The 19,267-nt window shown below is 56.8% G+C and overlaps 1 protein-coding gene across 2 annotated transcripts in view; it reads left to right on the forward strand.

The window, feature by feature from the left end:
- The window catches only part of NAV1 (neuron navigator 1), a 62,337-nt gene that overhangs the window by 14,104 nt on the left and 28,966 nt on the right, over positions 1–19,267 (forward strand). For both annotated transcript variants that reach the window (XM_032710659.1, XM_032710660.1), the window contains one exon: positions 17,517–17,619. In XM_032710659.1, the coding sequence (XP_032566550.1) occupies positions 17,517–17,619 (103 nt within the window). The remainder of the gene's footprint in view (positions 1–17,516; positions 17,620–19,267) is intronic.

A 19,267-nucleotide genomic window follows, 5' to 3' on the forward strand; every position in this document is an offset into this window, starting at 1 on the left:
CCTTTCTGGCCTGTTCCTAGTGTGGTGCTGCAGGGCATCCACGTTTTCAGCCTCGTGGATGCCTGCTCCCACATCCTGAGGTTTATCCCAGCTTTGGTGGTTCAGAAGCTGGAGGCAGCTTTGCCAGGGTGGGTACAGAGTCATGGGCTGACCCAGCAGTGGTGAAGCTGGGCAAGGCAGGGTTGTTTTTGCAGGCTCCAAGGTGGGGGCAGTGCTTTGCGGGAGGAGGGACAACTGGGTTCCCCCCATGTTAAAAGCAGGAGGAAAGGCATTTGACAGATTGTGGCTGGGACCTGGGACTGTCCTGCTCTGGCAGGGCAGGACCTATGTGGAGCCGCATGTACTGTGTCTGCCGTGGATGCAGGACCCTCGGCCACTCAGCTGTGGCCCTTTGCAGCCTTTAGCCTCCAGACTGCACCAAGGGAGTGATGAGGAGATGGCTCCAAACTCCCAATAGGCAGAGCAGAAGCAAGGGAAATAATGAAATTCAACTTCTTTCCATCCCAGAAGGGAGAACGGACAGATGATGTCCTGGAAATGTTGCTACCATGAGCCTGGAGAAGCATGTGCTGAATCCCAAGGAGCTGACCTCTCACATCAGCTGAAGCTTTGTGGGGCTTGGTGTGGCTGCAGACCTAAGGGTGGGAGTAAGTTGAGTCTGCCTGTGTTGGTGCTTGATGTGGGGCTTTCTGTCAGAGCAGAGCAGGGCAGGGCTGCTGGAGGGAAGTGGCTATGAGACACTGATGGGGACAGCCCCTGGGCTTCTCTCTGGTGCTACTTCAGCCACTGGGCATGGTGGAAGGTGGCTGCCCTGCACTCCTGCCTCTCCTGGATGCAAGGTTTGTTTAAAAGTGTAACAAAAACCCTTCCAGGTAATTGGGGTCACCCTGGACATGCATTGCACCTCAAAGTGGACAACGAAGAGGAGTCCTGGGAGCAGAGGTACCAGTGCACAAGGGACCTCTTGGCTCCTCTCAGTGGTAGTTTCTCTCCCAGATAACACACATGTAGACTTGGCGTGGGGTTAAAATCCTGCTTGGGCTCGAGGACGTGTTGTGTGATCACTGGCCAAGGGGAAGCACCGGCATTTGCCTGACTCCCAGCCGCAGACCTGAGTCTTCTCTGCCTCAGGCTGTGCGTAGCCTGGAGCTCACAGATCATCACTGCGTGGTCCTTTGTCAAATTCCATTTTGATGTCTCACCCCGGGTGGTTTGAGGCTGGATTTATCACTGTCTGGACCTCCTGTCTCCCAGTGTGGGGCGGTTAAATGCATCAAAAGCCAGCTGTGTCCTGACCCTGCAGGGAGGAGCAGCACCCAGAACCAACCCCAGGGCTCCTGCTCCTCGGCCCTGTGCTCTCAGTGACACAGGCACAGGGGATGGGACAGCGAGGGGCCTGCCCTGCATGGTGCCTCATCCTTCTCCCCAGGACTCATCCCTGTTTCAGGGATGCAGGAGGGACAAAGCTGGTGTCCTTCAATACTCCAGACTGAGCACAGCAGCCATTTGGGGGCTGATTTACCAGCAGATCGAGACCCTCCCTCCTTACAGGCCAGAACATCTGGAGGAGGGCAGGCACTCCAGCAGCAGCACCTCCAGCCATATCATTTCCATTTCCCTGAACCCTTTTAGCTGTGCTTTCATTGTACTGTGCCAAACAACATCCCAGTGCTGCTGGAGCACTAATATCCATCATCTGGCTGCAGTCTGTAGAGCGCTCAGAAATTTGGTGCTATTTTCAGTGGAGTTTTCCAAGTTGAGCTTATTGGCTCATTGGCATCTGCTCCCAGATGTGGCTGGTTCCTGTGAGGGGAGGGGAACAGCCCCGCTCATAAAGCAGCATGGGGAATGAGTGAGGGAATCTCATCCTGGAGCCTGGGAGAAGCTTTTGGGGCTGTGCAGAGCAGGGCCTGGAGCCTGGGATTTTAAAGCTGCTCCAAAACCCCTCTGCAAGCAGAATTTGCAGTGGGAGGTCGCCTGTCAGATATTAGTGGTGGGGAAAGTACAGTAACCTGAGGGCAGGATTCGATCTCAGCTCGCCTGCTGTTTGCACCACCAGGCACTTCCCACCCTGCTCACTTTCGAAAGGGAACAGCAGGTAATAAATTTTCTGGGGTGATTTCCTTGGCAAACAGTCATTGCGCTGAAATGGGTGAAACTCTTGGGATTCCTGCAAACCTCCCTGCCTGGAAGCGAGGCACGAGCGCTGGCAAAACGGAACACAAACCCTGAGCTCCAAATCAAAAGTAAATTTACAAAACAGCTTTTCCTGCCTTGCATTCCCAAGTGGAGCACGGTAATGTGTGCAGTGCTGCTTTTCAGACCTGGCTGCTCTGTGCTGCAGCGTTGAGCAGCGGGGCGAAGCCGCGCTCCCTTTGCTCTGCTCCCCGTTTGTCCATCGCTACGTTCCGGGGGCAGAGGGGCTGGTTTGTTTTGTGACTGACATCCTCATTCCTTTTGTGGGAATAAAGCAAACTGTGTTTGGTTGAGATTCTCTATAGCTTCAAAGTCAAATCAAATTCGGGTTGCCAGCTTCTTTTTGTGTTGCAGGAGATGCCTGTTTTCCATCCCAAACCATCCATGTTTTGCAGCTCAATAGCACATCCCAGACAATGGCTTTAGAAATCAGACGCCTGCATTTTGGACCCACAGTGCTGAGGCAATGCCAAGTGGTGCATAGGGTGCCAGAATTCATGCACATGGGGAGAGAGAAGGAGGAGGAAGAAAAACTTGCTCCAATGGGATGTTTCCAAGGAGATCATGGTAATGATCTTCCATTTCCATATAGGTTTTCATCCACTGGCAGAGTGTGCTCGCTTGTAAGCCGACGTTACACATGTCCTGTGTGCAGAGTGCAGCAGCTGTCCTCAAAATGCACACCATGGTGGGGAAGCTCTGGAGCAGCAGAGTGGGATCAGCCTGGGGTGATAGTAGCCCGTATAAAACTACAGGGATGTTCAGGGATGCAGGAGGGGATATTAGGAAGAAATTCTTTCCTATCAGAGTGGTGAGGTTGCCCAGGTTGCCCAGAGAGAAGCTGTGGCTGCCCCATCCCTGAAAGTGTTCAGGGCTGGGTTGGATGGGGCTTGGAGCAACCTAGTCTAGTGGAAGTTGTTAGATCAAGATGGTTTTTCAGGTCCCTTCCAACCCAAACCATTCTATGATGTTTCTGTGTCCCTGCCCCGCAGGGTATGGGAGCGACCTTGGCTCTGCATAACGTCATCTGGGCACCTCTTAGTCCTCCCCCAAATCAATGTCGTATGTGGGATGTGCCTCACATCAGCCAGTGTCCAGCTCAGAGCTGTGTCGTGGCCAGACATGCTCTGGCACTTGGCTCTCTGGAGCGAGAGCCCTGTCAGGAGCTGTGCAGGTCTCTGGGAGCAGGGTGTCCGATCACTGCTGGAGTGGGCTATGTCCTTGCCTCATTCATCCTTTTTTCCCCTGGCTGCCATGCTGGAGGAGCTGTGTTAGGCCAAGGAGGATCTCAGGACTCTGAGGAGGGTCAGTGAGGCTGCGTCCACTGCTGGAGTGTTCAGGAGGTTGGTTAATATACGATATTCCCTTGTCCTTCCAAGTGCCTCACGCTTTCCAAGAGCAGGAAGGCGAGTCTGGAGCTCTGCTTCTCCCCTGTGCTGAGATGGGTTTGCAAAAGCTACAATTTCTTCTGCTTTTTTTTTCTTCCCTCTTTTCCTGCCCCAACGTTTTTCCCTGGCCTGATGAATTTTTAAACAAAAACATAGTGAGGAGAGAACAGGAGAGAGGGGAGAAAACTCAGGAGATGACATGGGGAAAAAGTCGGTTGTCCAAACCAGAGTGATTTCGAGTGGAAGTGAAAGTTTAGGCTGTGTTTTTAATTTGAAAATTCCCACTAATTTTAAGTCACTTTATTGACAGGAGAAAATACCTTTCCTAATGCTTTTTTTAATAAACCCCAGTTTTACAAGTAGAAGTGTTAGTAGTTATTTGAAAAATACAGTGGAATTATGGAAGTAAAAGGCAACTGCTGTGCTCTGTAATTCCCCCTGGCTGTGTCAGGGGTCGGTGCTCCCTGGAGACGGGGGCTGAGGCTGGAGGAGAGGGACAGATCCCCTGCAGATGCCTCTGGGTGTTTGTCCCTCTGTTCACAGGGGATCGCAGCCACGTGCTGGCTTTGCACGAGGACAGATGTGGTTCCTTTCCTGTTGGTGGAGGGCAGGGAGCAGAGGCAGGACTTTGGGTGCAGTGGGTCAGAATTTGGTCTGAATCGGAGCCCTCCAGCTGGAGAACTGGCTGCTTAGCACTGGAGAAAGTGGAGGAATCAAGAAGGAACATGAGGATGGAGAGGGGGGTGGAGGCAGGCGAGGGGGCTGGCTCCCAGTGCTGAGAATCACCAGGGATTCGCCCACGTCCTACCAGCAGGAGGGCTCGCCTTGCTCCATAAGCTGGGCTCTGACCTGGGCTCTGATGAAAGTCATCTGGAGAGTTTGGATTGCTGATGAAGTCGTGCTGTGTCCCACCAATGCCGAGGCCAGAGCCGAGCGCTGGGACCAGCCGCTCCTGCTGCCCTCCCTCGGGCCGGGCTGGTTTCCCAGGGCCATCACCTTGGCAGGTAGATTGAATGTTGTTGGAAAACCAGCTTAAATCCATCTCTGTCACATAGTGCAGAGCAAAGAGAGCTCCTTGCAGATCTCATTGTATGTCAGGCTGGAACAGAAAAAGAAACATTTTATGGTAATTTTTCAATGACTTTCCAATTTTTTTTTCTTGGTAAGCTGTCTGCAATCACTTACAGTGTTCCTGAAGGGATTAATTACTCACTGGAGCTCATTGTGCATATTTCATATTCTGAGCCGTTGGATGTGATGCCTGCCTTGGATCAAGCGAGGGGTCACATGGCATTTCTTTTTCCATCCTTTCTCCCCTGTTCTGTTGTATCTGTCAGGCTCCTGGTGCGAGCGCTCCCTGTTGCTGCTGCGGTGGGTGCTCAGTCAGAGCGCTGCACGTGATCCTGATTTCCCTGCTCCACGCTCCTTTTTCAGGGGACCACAGCCAGAAGAAGACAAATCACTTCCTTGTTTGAGTGACTTTTGGCTGATGCTTTCCCCCAGGCTGTAGTGTTGGCTCGGCTTCTCCCGCAGCGGTCGTGGCTCTGGTCTGTGCATCGTCAGTGCTTGGATAGGCCCCCGGAGCAAATCTGGGGAGAAGAGCTCAAGGCACATTGCAGAGCTGCTTCCCACGGCGAAGAGGAGTTGTGCCATGCAGGCAGCCATTGCTTGGAGCTGAGATGTCTTAGAGGGGATAAATCCCAGCAGTGCTGTAGCCATCCTCAGGAGCATGGCATTCCCGGGAGGGTCTGCCTGTGGGACAGCACGTGCTGGCACTTTGGCAGTGCAGGGAATGGCATTGTCTCCAGCTTGGCTGGGGATCCCAAACTGTCCAAGCTGGGGTGTAACTCGGCGTGGTCTCAGCTTGAACGGATCCCGCAGCCTGCAGGGGATGGGGCTTGTCGGTGTGCGGGAGGTGGAGGCGAGCGGCCGCTCTCCCATTCTGCCCAGAGGCTCATGGCTGCTGTCACCACATGTCACTCAGCCCTTGGTGTTGGCAGTGCATAATGAGGGCGGCCACAGGAGCTGGCACATGGTGGAGAGTCCAGAGGCTCCACTGAAATCTGTCCTAATGGTGCCAATGCCTGTTTCGGAGCGTTTTCTGCCCTACCCTTCTCTGGCACTGCCAAGCCCCCACTAAAACTTGGACTTGCAGGTGGAACAGCAGCTCTTTGCTTTGAATAGTAAAGTGTGCCACAGAATCACAGAATATGCTGAGTTAAAAGGGACCCACAAGGATCATGGAGTCCAGCCCTTAGCCTGGCACAGGACCATCCTCAAGAGTCACACCATGTGCCTGAGAGGATCATCAACGTCCCTCCCCTCACCATAGTGCAGGTGATGGATTGGAAGTGATGAACACACTTCTTTCATGCTGCCCCCCAGCCCCCTGGGGTGCCTGGGCAGGGACTGAGTGGTGGCTCCCATGGGGTGACCAAAGAGCTTTCTGGTCCTAAGCATACCCTTCCTTCCCACGGCACACCCAGATTTCCTGAAGGAGACAGGATGTTCCTTCTCTGCAAATCACCTTTAGTGAGAAAAGTGCAACTGCTGCTCAAGAAAACCTTTTCCTGGTGGTGGGGACCCTCCAAGGACACTCTGAGGGGAGCAGCCAGTCTGGAAGCAGCCAGAGGACAGTGCAGGTCTGCCGAGCCCTCGTCCCTGTGCTCCTCTCCCTGCGGTGGGGAACCATCAGCACTAAGAATAGATCGTTTATTCATCCACATCCCTCTCCCTCTGAAGAGTGCTCGAGGCACTGCGCAGCAATTAACACAAGTTTGTAATAGATCTGGCAGATCGGCAGCGTGGCCTTTGCTGCCGGTGGTTCTGAGGATGGATGGGGGACTCTGGTGCTGCTGAGCTCCCTGGCAGACACCTGGTACCTCTCTGGCACCTCCCTGGCATGGGGGCGTGGGGCAGTGCCGTGATGTGGCAGGATGGATGCTGGGTGTGGAGCTACAGGATGGGAAGAGGCATGTGGAGCTGGTGCTAGCGGGGAGGGGAGCAAGCTGTGGAGTGAAGCAGGGCACAGTGCCCTGTACCCATGACTGCAGCGGGGGTGGCTCTTGGGAGCTGGCACAGCAGGCAGGGGAGGTCACCTGCACTGATTCGTGCCACCCTGGGCTCTCTGCTGAGTTATCAGGACGTCTCATCCCGCTTCTGGGCTCGGGGCATGGGGGACCTCGGGGACAGAGGATTGTTGTTGTCATTGTGTTGCTGTCAGACCCACGGTGCCCTCTTTAAGCAAACCTCCTGCCACTCACCATGCACAGCTTCATCTTTGGGAGAGCTGGGGGGTTTGCTTTGTGGTGGACATGAGCTGGGCAGCTGATGGGGCAGACTGAAGGAACCCCATAATCTGTGATGTGCATGTTGGTCCTCATCCCTGCCTGGGCCACTATGGCAGATGCTGCTGCGATTTTCAGGAGGGTGAAACTTGCCTCAGTGCCTGGTAGGACCAGCACCCTCAGGCACCCCAGCAGTGCTTGCCCACCCCACTGCCAGGGGACCACAGGTGCAGGGAGACCCCGAGCCTTGCGGGATCCTGCTGATCATATGTGCATATTGTTTCCGGCTCCCTGCAGGCTGCTACGCCTGGTGCCAGAGTGAATTTGGCACCTGGCCCTCCTGCGAGGCTGGGGAGGGGAGAAGAAAAGCTGAGTCCTCCTTGCTTTAGGCAGGAGATTCAGTTTCCCCCGGGCGTGCACAAAGGCCGTTTATCTCCGGAGCAAAGCCCTGGTAACCAGAGGGCAGAGCGTGAAGGGCTGATTAGGGGCTGCGTGAGGAGGGGCGCGGAGGTCGCGTGCAGGCACTTCCCTTCCCATTTCCAGGACTTTCCGTGGTCATGGCTCCTATTCTCCGTTGTTAGGACGTCACTCACACGCAGCTCAAACGACATCTGTCAAAACATGTCCCCCCTGTCCTTGGCGCTCCCAGAGAAGAGGGATCCGTTTGCCCCCTAATGAGCCTGACATCAATTAATCATCAGCCTTAAAAATTAGCATTGTGGCAGTACACGTTGGAGGAAAATGATTCCCTAGATGGAAGCAAAAATAGCCTGGGTTATCTCCCTCCTCCCGCGGGAGGTGGCAACAATAGATCCACTAACGAGCCTAGAACTCATTAAACTGGGTTTGCCCCCTGAGGTGCTCTGCCTCCTGCCCCAGCCCTTCTCTTGAGGGGCTCTTGGGGGACTCTCTCGTGCAATGGCTGATGACCTTCCATGGGGTCTGGTCCTGCCACAGCTGGATCCTTGTGGCTGGTGTCCCCTGGGCTTTGCAGAGAGTCCAGGGTGAGCTTGAACTGCTGAGCCCCTTCCCGAAGCTGAGGGTTTGGAGGGGAGCAGCACTGCTGGGGTGTTGTTCTTCTGGAGTGAAGGATGCTCCTTCCCAGCTGGTGCTGCTGGGCTGAGACTGGGCTTCAGCCACAAGGACATATCCCACTCAGGGTGGGTTGTCCCTTGTCCCTGTCCAGAGTGATAGCTCTGAGCAGCACTGGTGCCAGTAAGTGCCAGCAGCTTAGTAAGTACCAGCTCCAATATTCAGGAGCTCAGCAGTGGGTTGGAGGTCTCCAGAGACTCCCTGTCTGTGGGGTGACGGGGGCAAACTTCCCTGGAGGCTCATGATGAGCTACTCTTTGTGCCCATGCCATGCTGGGATTTTCCATGCTTGGAGCTGCTCTTCCTTGCTCCCAGGCGAACTGTAACCCCAGGAAGCAGCTCTGCCACCCATAGCCTCCTGCCCTTCCACGTAACCACCCCTGGTACTTGGGAGGTGGCTGCGTTTTGGGTCCGTTTGGGTGGCTCTGATTGCTCGGTGCAGAGCAGCCCCACAGGCTGCAGCTGGCAGGGAAGCCAGGGAAGACATTTTGCATTCCTGCTGGAGACACATGAGGACTCTTTGGCTGATCCGGTGATGGACAGACAGACCAAGTGTCTACCAGAGCCCAGCTGAGGCCAGGGAGAATTGTGTTTGCAACGCATTGCTCTGCACAAAGCTCGCAGTCACAAGGCGAGGGGGACAAAAGGCTCCCTGTTTGCGCCGTCCCAGTGGGTGCAATTCCAACAGTTAAAAAGCAAATGTGAGTTGTTTGTCTCCATGAATATAAAACTTCCCCAAGCATGGCCGTATTCTGGCTGGGAATGGGGAGTTTGGCTCCGCTAATGACTGTTCTCCTGCAAAACGGAGCCAACTCAAGCCAAGAGCTGCCCGGCTGGGCCCTTCCCCGCCAGCCCTGGTGCAGGGACATGGGTTGGGGTGGGGACAGGCTCTGAGGTCTGATAAACGCCCTTTCAGCCAGGCCTGGGTGCCCAGCAGGGAGCAGTGGGCAGGGGTGGGTGTGGGGACCTTGGCCTTTTGTACCCGGAGGTGACTGCCACCTGTGAGCACCCTGCCAGCAGCTGGGACCTTCTCCCGTGTCCTCAGCAACAGGGAACCCCAGGCAGGGGAGCATCAGATCTGCTGATTTGGGGTGTCTGACTGTGAGTCCAAGGGCTGCTGTCACAGGTTGGGACCTTGAGTCATGTCTCCATACCTGGGCTTGGGTGCTGCCCTGCTCATAGGAAAGCCTGTGAATCCCCACGGCCCTGGGTTTTCACCAGAGTTTTTATTCCCAGACCAATTGGAGAAGGGAGGGGATGGGTGTGCATGGCTGGAGGTGCAGTGGTACAGGACAGAGTGCCAGTGATGTGCCTGGTCCTGATCTGCCTGGTTGTGCTGGGGTGGGGACAGGCTGTTGTGAAGCTGCTGTGGGGCCTGGGATGAAAATGGGTCTGGGAGGAACGACACTGGGGCTTGAGGCATGGACACATCCACACCCTCTCCGTGGATGATCCCCAGCAGTGATGCAGCTGTTGAGATGTCACCAGTGCCAATGTGGAACGAGGACTGTGGACAGCTGCCTGTGGCTCCCTTGAGGGCCTGTGGTGCTTGACCCCTGTGTCCATGGCAGCCAAGCTGAGCTGAGCACAGCCCATGGGCATCTCCACCCTTGCCCAAGGGTCTTCTCTTCCCCGGCTGCTCCTGCATTTGCCCCATCCTCCCCTTGTCTCTCTAGGCTGTGGGGACTTTGGAGAAGGGCTGTGCACAGCGAGGGAGGGTTGTTATGGGGGAAGGACATGGCTGTGACCAGCACAGGCCTTGTGCCCTCCCTTCTCTACAGGGCAGTCAGCTTGGTCCTTCAGATGCCGTCAGCAGTGGGTGCAGGATTCCCCCTGCTCCCACATTCCCCTCCTCCACCAGGCAAAGCTTGGAGTGGGAGCTGGCGACGTCCCCAGATGTAGGGCACATCTGGAGGGCACCGAAGCAGTTAAATGAAGGGATGATTTGTGCTATAGAAACCCGCAGTTCCTTCCTTTGATCCTCTGAATCAGCCCATTGCCTCCTTCATATAAAGCCCCATTTAGCTCCGCTTTTCCCAGTAAGTTTGAAGGCGGTCGCGGCTCGTGGCTCCTCGGCAGCAGAGAGGAGCCCGGCTTTCTCTTCTGCTGAAGCAGAATCAGGTGAAATCTCTATGGCAACTGGCAGATGACAGGGAGTCTTGTTGCCTTGGAAATGAGGCAAGGCAAAAAAAAAAAATAAAACAACCACCCAAAAAGAGCCATCTGGAATTTTGAATTTCCACAATGTCCAACCTGCGTCTGGTGATGTGTGGGGAGCGTGAACCCGCTGCCGCCGGCTGTTCCGGGGCCCCCGTGCTGGGGCCTGACTGTGCCTTCTGCCTCACCCTGGGGGTTTGGTTTTTTTTTCCCTCTCTCCCCCACTCTCTGGCTTTTTTTTGTTTTGTACAGGGTCTGCAGCATTGCCCTGAACGTCTGCTGGTGGCTGTGGCAAAGGTGTCATATGTGGAGCATTGAAGGTGCTGAAACCCCCAGGCTGGACACAGCTGTGCCATGTTGGGGGTCAGCATGGTGCTGGCACACCCTGATAATGCAGAACCCTGAGGAGGACAGGAAGCTCTTGGGGGAAACTGAGGCACAGAGCGCTGCATGACCCGTCTGACCCCGCTCTGTCAGCCTAACCCAGACCCCAGGTGCAGTGACCGCTGGTGATGCTGTCTCCATGTGCCCGAGGCCATGGGGCTGTCAGCAGGGAGTTAATGTCACCGTGTGTGTGGCTGCTGCTGTGTGTGCTGCTGTCCAGAGGCTCATGGGCACCCCTCGGAGCATGAATCCAGTCCACCTGCCATCCCTCTCCTTCCCAAGCTGCACAGGCACTTCCATGGGTTATTTTAAAGACCCACAGTGCTGGGAAGGGGGGTATTGGGATACTCCCAGCTCCTTCAACGTTGCTTTGGAGGCAGCTGTGGCACTGGGATGTGCAGTGCCATGCGCAGGAGCAGGGTCTGTCCCAGCACAGGGGATTTTGGACTCCTGGCTCATCAGTGCAGGGGAACAGAGGGCAGCACGGAGGTGGGATGCACAGACACAGAGCAGCTAGAGGCTTTGGAGCTGGAAAAGGAACTGTGGTTTGGACGTGCAGGTGGGGTGGTTTGGGGCCAAGTGCAGCATCCATTGAAAGAATAACCCGCAAATGGGCTGGAGGCCCGGCCTGGATCTCTCCAGCGGGTTCACTTGGAAACTTGTGTATGGGAGAGACCCAATTAAGTAGATTTATGGCTGCTCTAGCCTGAGAAAGTCTGAATCCCTTTTAAAAGCTTGGCTCACTGGAGCCAGACAGGGTCCAGACTCCAGGTCTTCCAGCCCTGCCCTTGTTACGAGCAGCAATTCACAAGGCTTAGCAGCCGTGATTGCCCCCAAAGTGCTGATTCGGCCGAAGTCCCGGCCTGTCACTGCTGCACTGCTGCTTATTGTCTGCTCTCACCTGCCAGCGGGGCTCCCTCCCACAGCGTGGGGCTGCCCCAGCCTGCACTGGTGACAGTGGTGGGGATGGTGGTGGTGGGGGGGGTGGTGTGACGATGGAGATGGTGTGGTGACAGGGAAGGTGGCAGTGATGGGGATGGGGGGGATGGTGGCAGTGATGATGACTGCAGTGATGGGGATCGTGTGGGGATGGGGATGGGGATGGTGGCAGTGATGATGACTGCAGTGATGGGGATGGGGATGGGGATGGGGATGGTGGCAGTGATGATGACTGCAGTGATGGGGATGGGGATGGGGATGGTGGCAGTGATGATGACTGCAGTGATGTGGACAGCGAGTGCAGGCAGGGGAATTGGCTTCCTCACCTGCTGCAGCCACCCCTGGAGCCTCCGGTAGAGATGTTGTTTTGCAGAAAGGTCCATCCAGCGAGGTGTGACACGTGGGGTGGCCATGCCAAAGTGGGGTCTTGTCACCATTCCTCCTCTGGCTGTGTTCTTGAAGGGGCTCCTTGGGGGACTCAGGTCCTGCAGGGCACATGCTGTCCCCACAGCCCTGCCCACTGTAACCCCCTTGCCTCCTCCAATGGTTGCTACCTGGCCTCTCCTCCCTTGACCAAGGGCAAGCACAGGATATCCTGGGCTGTGTAAAATCTCCTCCCTCAGCCTCGCAAAGCTACGTATGGGGCAGCACCATGTGCAGAGCTTGACCTGCCCTGGTGGAGTCATGGATGGGGACCTCAGGTACCTGCAGCATCCTCTGCATGTCCCCCCTCCCCGATGGCAGAAGGCTGTTCCTCCGTGTCCCCGGGTAACAGCATCTCTGGCTCCTCCAGGCTGGGGACTGCTGCCTTCATCCAGGGAATGGTGTCCATGCTTTTCCCCGTCGGTCCCCACCCAGCCCAGGGTGGTTCAGAGGCACCAATCAGCTGTTTGGGTACCTCAGTACCCTGTTACCAGAGTGCTGGATGGCACAGGGCTTCCAGCCCTGTCCCTGCCCCTCAGGGAGCAGGACCCTCTTCTGGCACTGCTGCGGGGGATGTGGGGCTGGCAGCCAGCCCTGGGCTCACACCAATGAAAGCAATTAAACCAGGAGTGCTAATGAACTGTCTGCCTTCTGGGTGGGGCAGCAGGTTTGCAGGAAAGGGGGAGATGCACGCCCAGGGTGAGTGAGGTTGGAAGATGTGCTCTGCCAGCCTGAGTGCCCTGGGACATCTTCTGAAACAGCAAAATGCTGTCTGGGCTGATTCATTCATAAATGGGGCTGGGAGCCTGGGCTGGGGCAGATGGAGGGAGCAGCGTGTGTCTGCACGAGGGTTCGTGGACCTGGGGAGTGTGGCTGGGCTGGAGGAGGCTCATGGCCTGCGAGAATGGGTTTTATTGCAGAGTTTATTAGTGGATTTTTCAATGCGCTGGAAGGAATTGAGCAACCAGTTAAAAATGTTTCTGGGCCTGGGGAAATTCGTTGCAGCTACTGTGGAATAGGGGCCCACCAGAATGACTCAGGAACACCATAAGGCCTTTCCCAGTGAGTTCCTGCTTGCTGCTGAAATCTTTGCTGGGTCAACAGGAGTCCTTTCTCATTTGGATCTTCTGAAATGAGACCAGTTGGGTCGTGGGGGGAAAGAAAGCACATGTGAGTGCCACGCTCACGCTGAATGTATGAACACAGGCGCAGACAGTGCATCTGTGCAAACCTGGCACCCTTGTGCCAGTTTGGTGTCACATCCTGCTGTCCCCCTGCCTGCATACGTGGGCACTGGTGTAGGTGACACACATGCACACCCCCACACCCCCACACCCCCACACTTTTCTGTGGGCTTTTGCTGCCATGTGGCCCACACATGAACATATGCATGATGCAAACACACACGCGCGGGTTCCTGTGCCAAGGCACATGGGCCACACGTGTGCTATGGACGCAGCCCTGCCTAGCCCCAGTGGGAGCTGGTGGCCACATGCTCCTTTGAAATGAGCTGTCAGAGCTGTTTGGAGTTGATGATTTCCTCATTCCTTGGTGTACTTGGCCACGTCGGCAGAGCCCGTCTGCAGGACATGGCTGTGCCCCAAGATGAGGAGAGAGGAGCTGCTGCCACTCCCTCTGGGGGTGGTGGGAAGGGCTGGACATGAGTACAACCTGGGGCTCCCCGACCTTATCCAGCCATGGTTCTGCACTACCTGTCACAGTCAGACTCACAGCACATAGCACCATGCCCTGAGCCAGCCCTTCACAGCACAGCTCTCTCCTTCCTCCCTCTCCTCTTCTTCTTCCTCCTTGGCTGCCTCCAGCACTGCATCCCACCTTGCAGATGCTCCTGCTGGCAGTGGTACCTGCTGCTGCCCCAGCTGTGCTGGGCAGGAGATGGGGGCGATGGGCAGCACGTGGGTTGGGGCACCAAGGTACACAGTGTGTGTAACGTGGTGGTTCGTGCTGAAGGCCGTGCCAGGGAGTGCTGCAGGCACTGGGGTGGACAAGGTGTGCTGGTTCTTCCTGCCTCAGTTTCCTCATGTTCCAAGTGGAACCGTATCATGTTTGCTGATGTTTAGGTGAGTGCTGAGAGAGCTCTGTTTAGAAAGGAGCAGCTGGGGAGGCCAAGGAGTCCGGGAGAGCTGCCCAAGGACAGCAGAGGGCATGGGCAAGGGTGACCCAGCCTGGCACGGGGCAAGTGACTTGGGCAGTGGGGCTTGGTGGCCCCAGTGTGGGGCTCGGGGACAGTGGCTGCATCTCGGGGTGCCCTCTGCATGGTTGGAATGAGGCACCCCCTTTCCTCTGTAACAGCAGGATGGACAGAGCCTGTGAGAGCAGTGGGAGCTGCTGAGGATCTGCAGGCTGGGCCAGAGCTGGGGCGGGAGAGACACCAGTCCCTGAGCCTGCAGCCCCGGTGGAGAGGGGAACGCTGTGGGACACATCCCAGCCGTAGCTGCCTGGCCGAGACTGGGTGTCCAACTGACCCCGCCACAGCACAGGCTGAGCCTTCTCTGCTGCTCCACGTTTCAGCAGCTGGAAACATCTGGCTATGCAAGCTTGCTAAATCAATGCAGGGAGGAATCCAGCGTGCTCCTGCTGTTCCCACACTCCAGCCTCTCCCAGCAGCTTCGGTTTCCACTCAGCTTCCGCATGTGGTGACTTGGCCAGCCCTGAGCCAGCCCCCAGCCCCCTGCTGTCCCTGGGGAACAGGCTGCAGAGACCTGGAGTCACTGCCTGGCCAGCACTGCGGGGACAGACAGTGGCACTTCAGTGCTGGCAGCGGGATGTGTGCCAGAGGTGGGTGAGCAGCTCCTCCAGTCCCGGTTTGGCCCTTTCCTGCGTGAGAGCTGCTGCTTTTCCTGGAGTCCAGAGTGACCTGGACTGTCACCCGAAAACTGGGGTGGTGTCATCCAGGCATGGATGGCCAGTGGTGTCATAGGGTGAAGCTGGGGATGCAGGTCAGTGCCACTGCCCTGAAACACCTGTCCCTGAGCCCTGGGATGCTGTTGCTCCCCGTGAGTGCCCCAGCTGCAGAGCGGTGCAGAGGAGGTGGCACCCCTGTGCTGGCCCCTCAGTCGGGGCAGCTGGGGACACAGCACAGGCTCGCCCCACTGCTCCTTGGATGGGGACGTCTGTAGCAGCCCCGCTGGCAGCGGCGCCCGGGGAGGAGGCAGCGCCAGGCCCCAGCGCTGGCTCAGTGCCTGGGGGAATGGCTGCGGGTGGCCATGGGGGAGGCAGTCGGGCTTTTGGGAGGGAGCCATGCCTGGGAGGAGCACACTGTCGAGCTGGCAGGGGGTGAGAGCCACTGCTGGCGCCAGGGGACAGCAGTGGCTCTTCATCCCATCACAGTCTGTCCTACCCTGGCTCTCAGGGCCACGGCTCTGCTGGGGTGTGCTTGCTGCCTTCTCTGGCTGCAGAGGCTGGGCTCTGGGTGACAGCACCCACCAAATGGGGCCAGGGGGAAGGAGCTAAGGGTGCTGAGTCCTTCCCTGGGGACACTGGTGATTCTTTTATTGCTTTTCCTTGAGGTTCACATGTGTGTCCCCTCCCAAATCTCCCACTGCCCTACAGACTGCAGTGTGACGGCTGTGGACTTGGATGCAGGCTCCTGCCCTGCCATTTCAAGCCTGAAAATCCATCTTTCCAGGCAACCCAGGCAGGGTCTGACAGCTTTGAGGTGCCAACATGACCTTTTCTGCCTGCCCCACCAGAGTGGCACAGTGTCACCTTGTCCTTAGCTGCAGAGTGGGGTGGGTGCTGCCTCCAGCACTGAGGGCCCCTTGAGCCTCCCCTGTGCCCTGGCTCCATGTGTGCAGCCACCTCAGCTCCATCATTCTGCCCAGACTGCCTGTGCATCCCCATCCTGTGGCTCTGGGGACCAGTTGGAACCTCCGTGCCTTTGATTAACTCCTCCAATGTGCATGGGCCACAGTGGAGATTTAGTAATGAGTTAATAATGAGTAATGTCCTGCTGAGCCTGGTTCTGGGAGCTGGACTGGGGTGATCAGACACACCAGGGCTGGGTGTCCTTAAATGATGGAGTGTGCCACACTGGGTGCCCTGTGGGCTCACCAGCCCTTTTACCTCTTCCACAACTGGCTTTAACCTGCTTGATTGAACCCGTCTCATCAGGGCTGTTCCTGCTTGTCACACCCTTCCAGGCTCATGTGTATATTGGAGCCGCTTCACTGCTCTGAGGTGCTCCTGCCCAGGCCAGTGGGTGACTGAGCCCGGGGGTGGGGCAGCATCACCCATGGGCACTGCCTGTGGCATGGCTGGTGTGTGATGAGGACAAGGGACATGAGCCCTGCTTGAGCACTACTGTGTGGCTGTGCCATTGTGGGGAGCTGCCAGGGTGTCCCTCTGTGTGCCATCGGTGTCCCCCATCCCCGTGTCCCTGCAGCCAAGGGGTGTGCCATCGATGTCCCCTGTCCCTGTGTCTCTGCAGCCGGAGTGTGTGCCATCGGTGTTCCCTGTTCCTGTCAGCCAGGATGTGTGCCAGCAGTGTCCCCTGTCCCTGTGTCCCTGCAGCCAGGATGTGTGCCAGTGGTGTTCCCTGTCCCTGCCCTGTGTCTGGGGTGTGTGCCGGCAGTGTCCCCAGTCCTTGTGTCGCTGCAGCTCATACGGTACCGTTGCAAATCCCGAAGCACTGGTTGCCACGTTACATTAGGAGGAGCCACATCCCGTGTCCCTGGCGCCCACTGTCACTGCGGATCCATGGCAGGCTGCAGCTGAAAGGCCTGAAATCGGGGATCAAAGCCGCAGTGGCATGGCTGTTAGTGCCCAGGGTGCACGTGGGTCGGGCGGGCGTGTGGGACTGGAGCCATGGCCCTGAGCCCACTGCCAGGGCGGTGCCAGGAGTGACCCCCCTCCTCTGTGCGGGTGTCTGTGTTCACACACACCTGTGCAGGTGTCTCTGGGAGACACACACATGCTTGTGTGTGCAGGTGTGTATGCACATGTATGTGGGTGTGCCTGTGTGTATCTCCACGTGTGTGCACAAGTGGTTGTGATGCAGGTACGTGCGTGTGCACGTGTATTTTGGGGGGTGTGTATGTGTGCACACCTGTGCTGTGGGTCTGCACACCTGGAGAAGCTCCAGGGCAGCCAGAGCTAGGGGGTTCCCAGCCCTGGGCTGTGCCCATGGGGGGCTCAGTCCCACCGGCTGCCCCAGCCCCCTGCAGAAGCAGCCACCCCTCTGTGAGTGAGGCCCTGTGTCCTCCACTCCCCTTGGTCCTGCTGTACCCATGTCCCCAGACTGGAGCACCCCCATCACCTGGGTGACAGTTTTGGGGACATTTCTTTCAAGACTGTTGCTCCTGCGTGGCCCCATGGAGCAGGGTCACAGTGATTCAGGGTCATCTGGCTGTAGTTGGCCTCCTGTCACCTCTGTGGGTCCTGTGGCTCCACTTGGTCTCCACCAGCTTGTCCTTTCCAGACTGGACATCCCCATCCCAGCTGCACACTTGGGAGTAGCCTTTTGGGGTGGTGCAGCTCCAGTCCAGTGCCAACCTTGCCCTGTTCCCTCCTGGTGGACAGAGCCAGGGCCGATGGGCATGGCCATGGGCAAAAGCCATCTGTCTGTCTGTCCATCCATCCATCCATCCATCCCTCCTTCCCTTTAAAGCCATCACCTTCTCTGTCCACAGACCCCGAGTCCCAGAGGAAGAGGACAGTGCAGAATGTGCTGGACCTTCGGCAGAACCTGGAGGAGACCATGTCCAGCTTGAGGGGCTCTCAGGTGTCTCACAGGTGAGGCTCCAACACTGGACTCCCACCACCCCTTTCCCTATAATCAGTGTCCTTCCCAGGGCAACCAGGAAGCAGTTCTGCTCCTGGTGAGGGCCATGTGGATGGGAGGGAATCAACTGTGCCCTGTGTCCTGCAGACCCTGTACATGGAGGCTTGGAGAGAAGCCCCTAAATCCATGGGGTGTGTCAGAGCCCTGTCCCTGACACTGCTCTGGGACATTGGGAATTGGGCGGGTGGCAATGAGCAGAGCTGACAGGGCAGAGAGAGGTAGGTGTGTTCCCAGTGGTTGGGTAACCCCAAGTGGACCACCAGAGGTAAGGTGCCCACCCAGGTTTGGACCAGAGGCTCCATCCCCATCCCTGACTTGGTTTCTCTGCACTGTGTAGGGTGATGATGGAGGAACCCTCAGCCAGAGCCCAGGAGCAGAGGTGGGATACCCTGGGGTGCCCTACCCAGACTGGGACCAGGGGATGGCAGTGCTGGGGACAGAGTGAGCAGTGTGTGGGGAACCAGAGCACAGTGTGTGTGCTCAGGGTTCTCTGACCACACCCGGGACTGCCTGTGTCCCCCCGGGTCTCTCGCTTAAGCCCCGCAGGGTTTCTGCTCCTCTCTGGATTTGCAGAGGCTGTGTGGGTGGCAGACAGTTGGGAAAGTGAGGATGTGGGAACATCCTTCTCCTAGAGTGTGTTGCCACCTCGTGGTCTCCCTCGATCCTGAATTTTGTCTTGGGAGGGACAAAAAGCTGCAGCTTCCTCCCACCCTTCAGCCCCTGCTCACCATTACAGACCTTTCTGTGTCGCCCCTCAAACAACCTGGCCCAGGATGAAGCAGCCCCTTCATCTCCCTTTTCATCACCCAAAATTTCTGGATCTTTGTTCATCCTTGCTGCACTTCCCAGATCTTTTCTGAGCCAGGAGCAGCAGAGCACTGGAGTGGTGGGATTTGCATGGGGCCGTAACAATATTCCCTGAGCTGGCCATTTGCTGGGATCGTCCATTACAGCTCTGCCATCCCTTTGCTTGGCACAGGAGCTGGGTCAGAGCCTGGCACTGCCCACACTGAGCCAGGCCTGCGTCGTGTTCACTTCACCTTCATCGGTTTCAAACCTCACCCCCCTCCTCGCCCCAGCGCTCGGCTCCTCTGGAAATCCTTCATCAGCTCGGGTCTTAGGGAAATAGGGCAAGGATATTAAGGGTGATTAAATTAGCATTGCTGGTGGGATTTGACTCTTCACTCTCACTTCCTTTCCTTGATGAGCTCCGAATACATCACATGGTGGAGGCCTCAGCTGCATCCCTGCCACAGACTAAAATGGGTATGAATAGCCCAGGGATCCCTACCCCTGCACTCTGTCCCTTTCAGCAGGACTTAAATATGTGAGGATCTTCCCTCTTATCCCATGGTGGCTGAATTTATTTGGAAGCTTTATTTTATTCCAGTAGCCCATAGCAGGCTCGGCAGCTCCCTGCATTCCTCCAGGAGCTTCTCCGTGGCTGTGAGCCAGACTTTCCTTTCCTAAAACTGTGTCAGCTCTTCCCTGGTACGTTGTAATTACACACATACCCACTCATTCTGCTCTTGAGAACACTTCCTACAAGTCTGTCCAATACAGATGTCATCTGCCATCCTCTGGATGTGCCTGCATCAC

This window comes from Chiroxiphia lanceolata, chromosome 25 (genome assembly GCF_009829145.1).
Source record: "Chiroxiphia lanceolata isolate bChiLan1 chromosome 25, bChiLan1.pri, whole genome shotgun sequence".
Classification (NCBI taxonomy): Eukaryota; Metazoa; Chordata; class Aves; order Passeriformes; family Pipridae; genus Chiroxiphia; species Chiroxiphia lanceolata.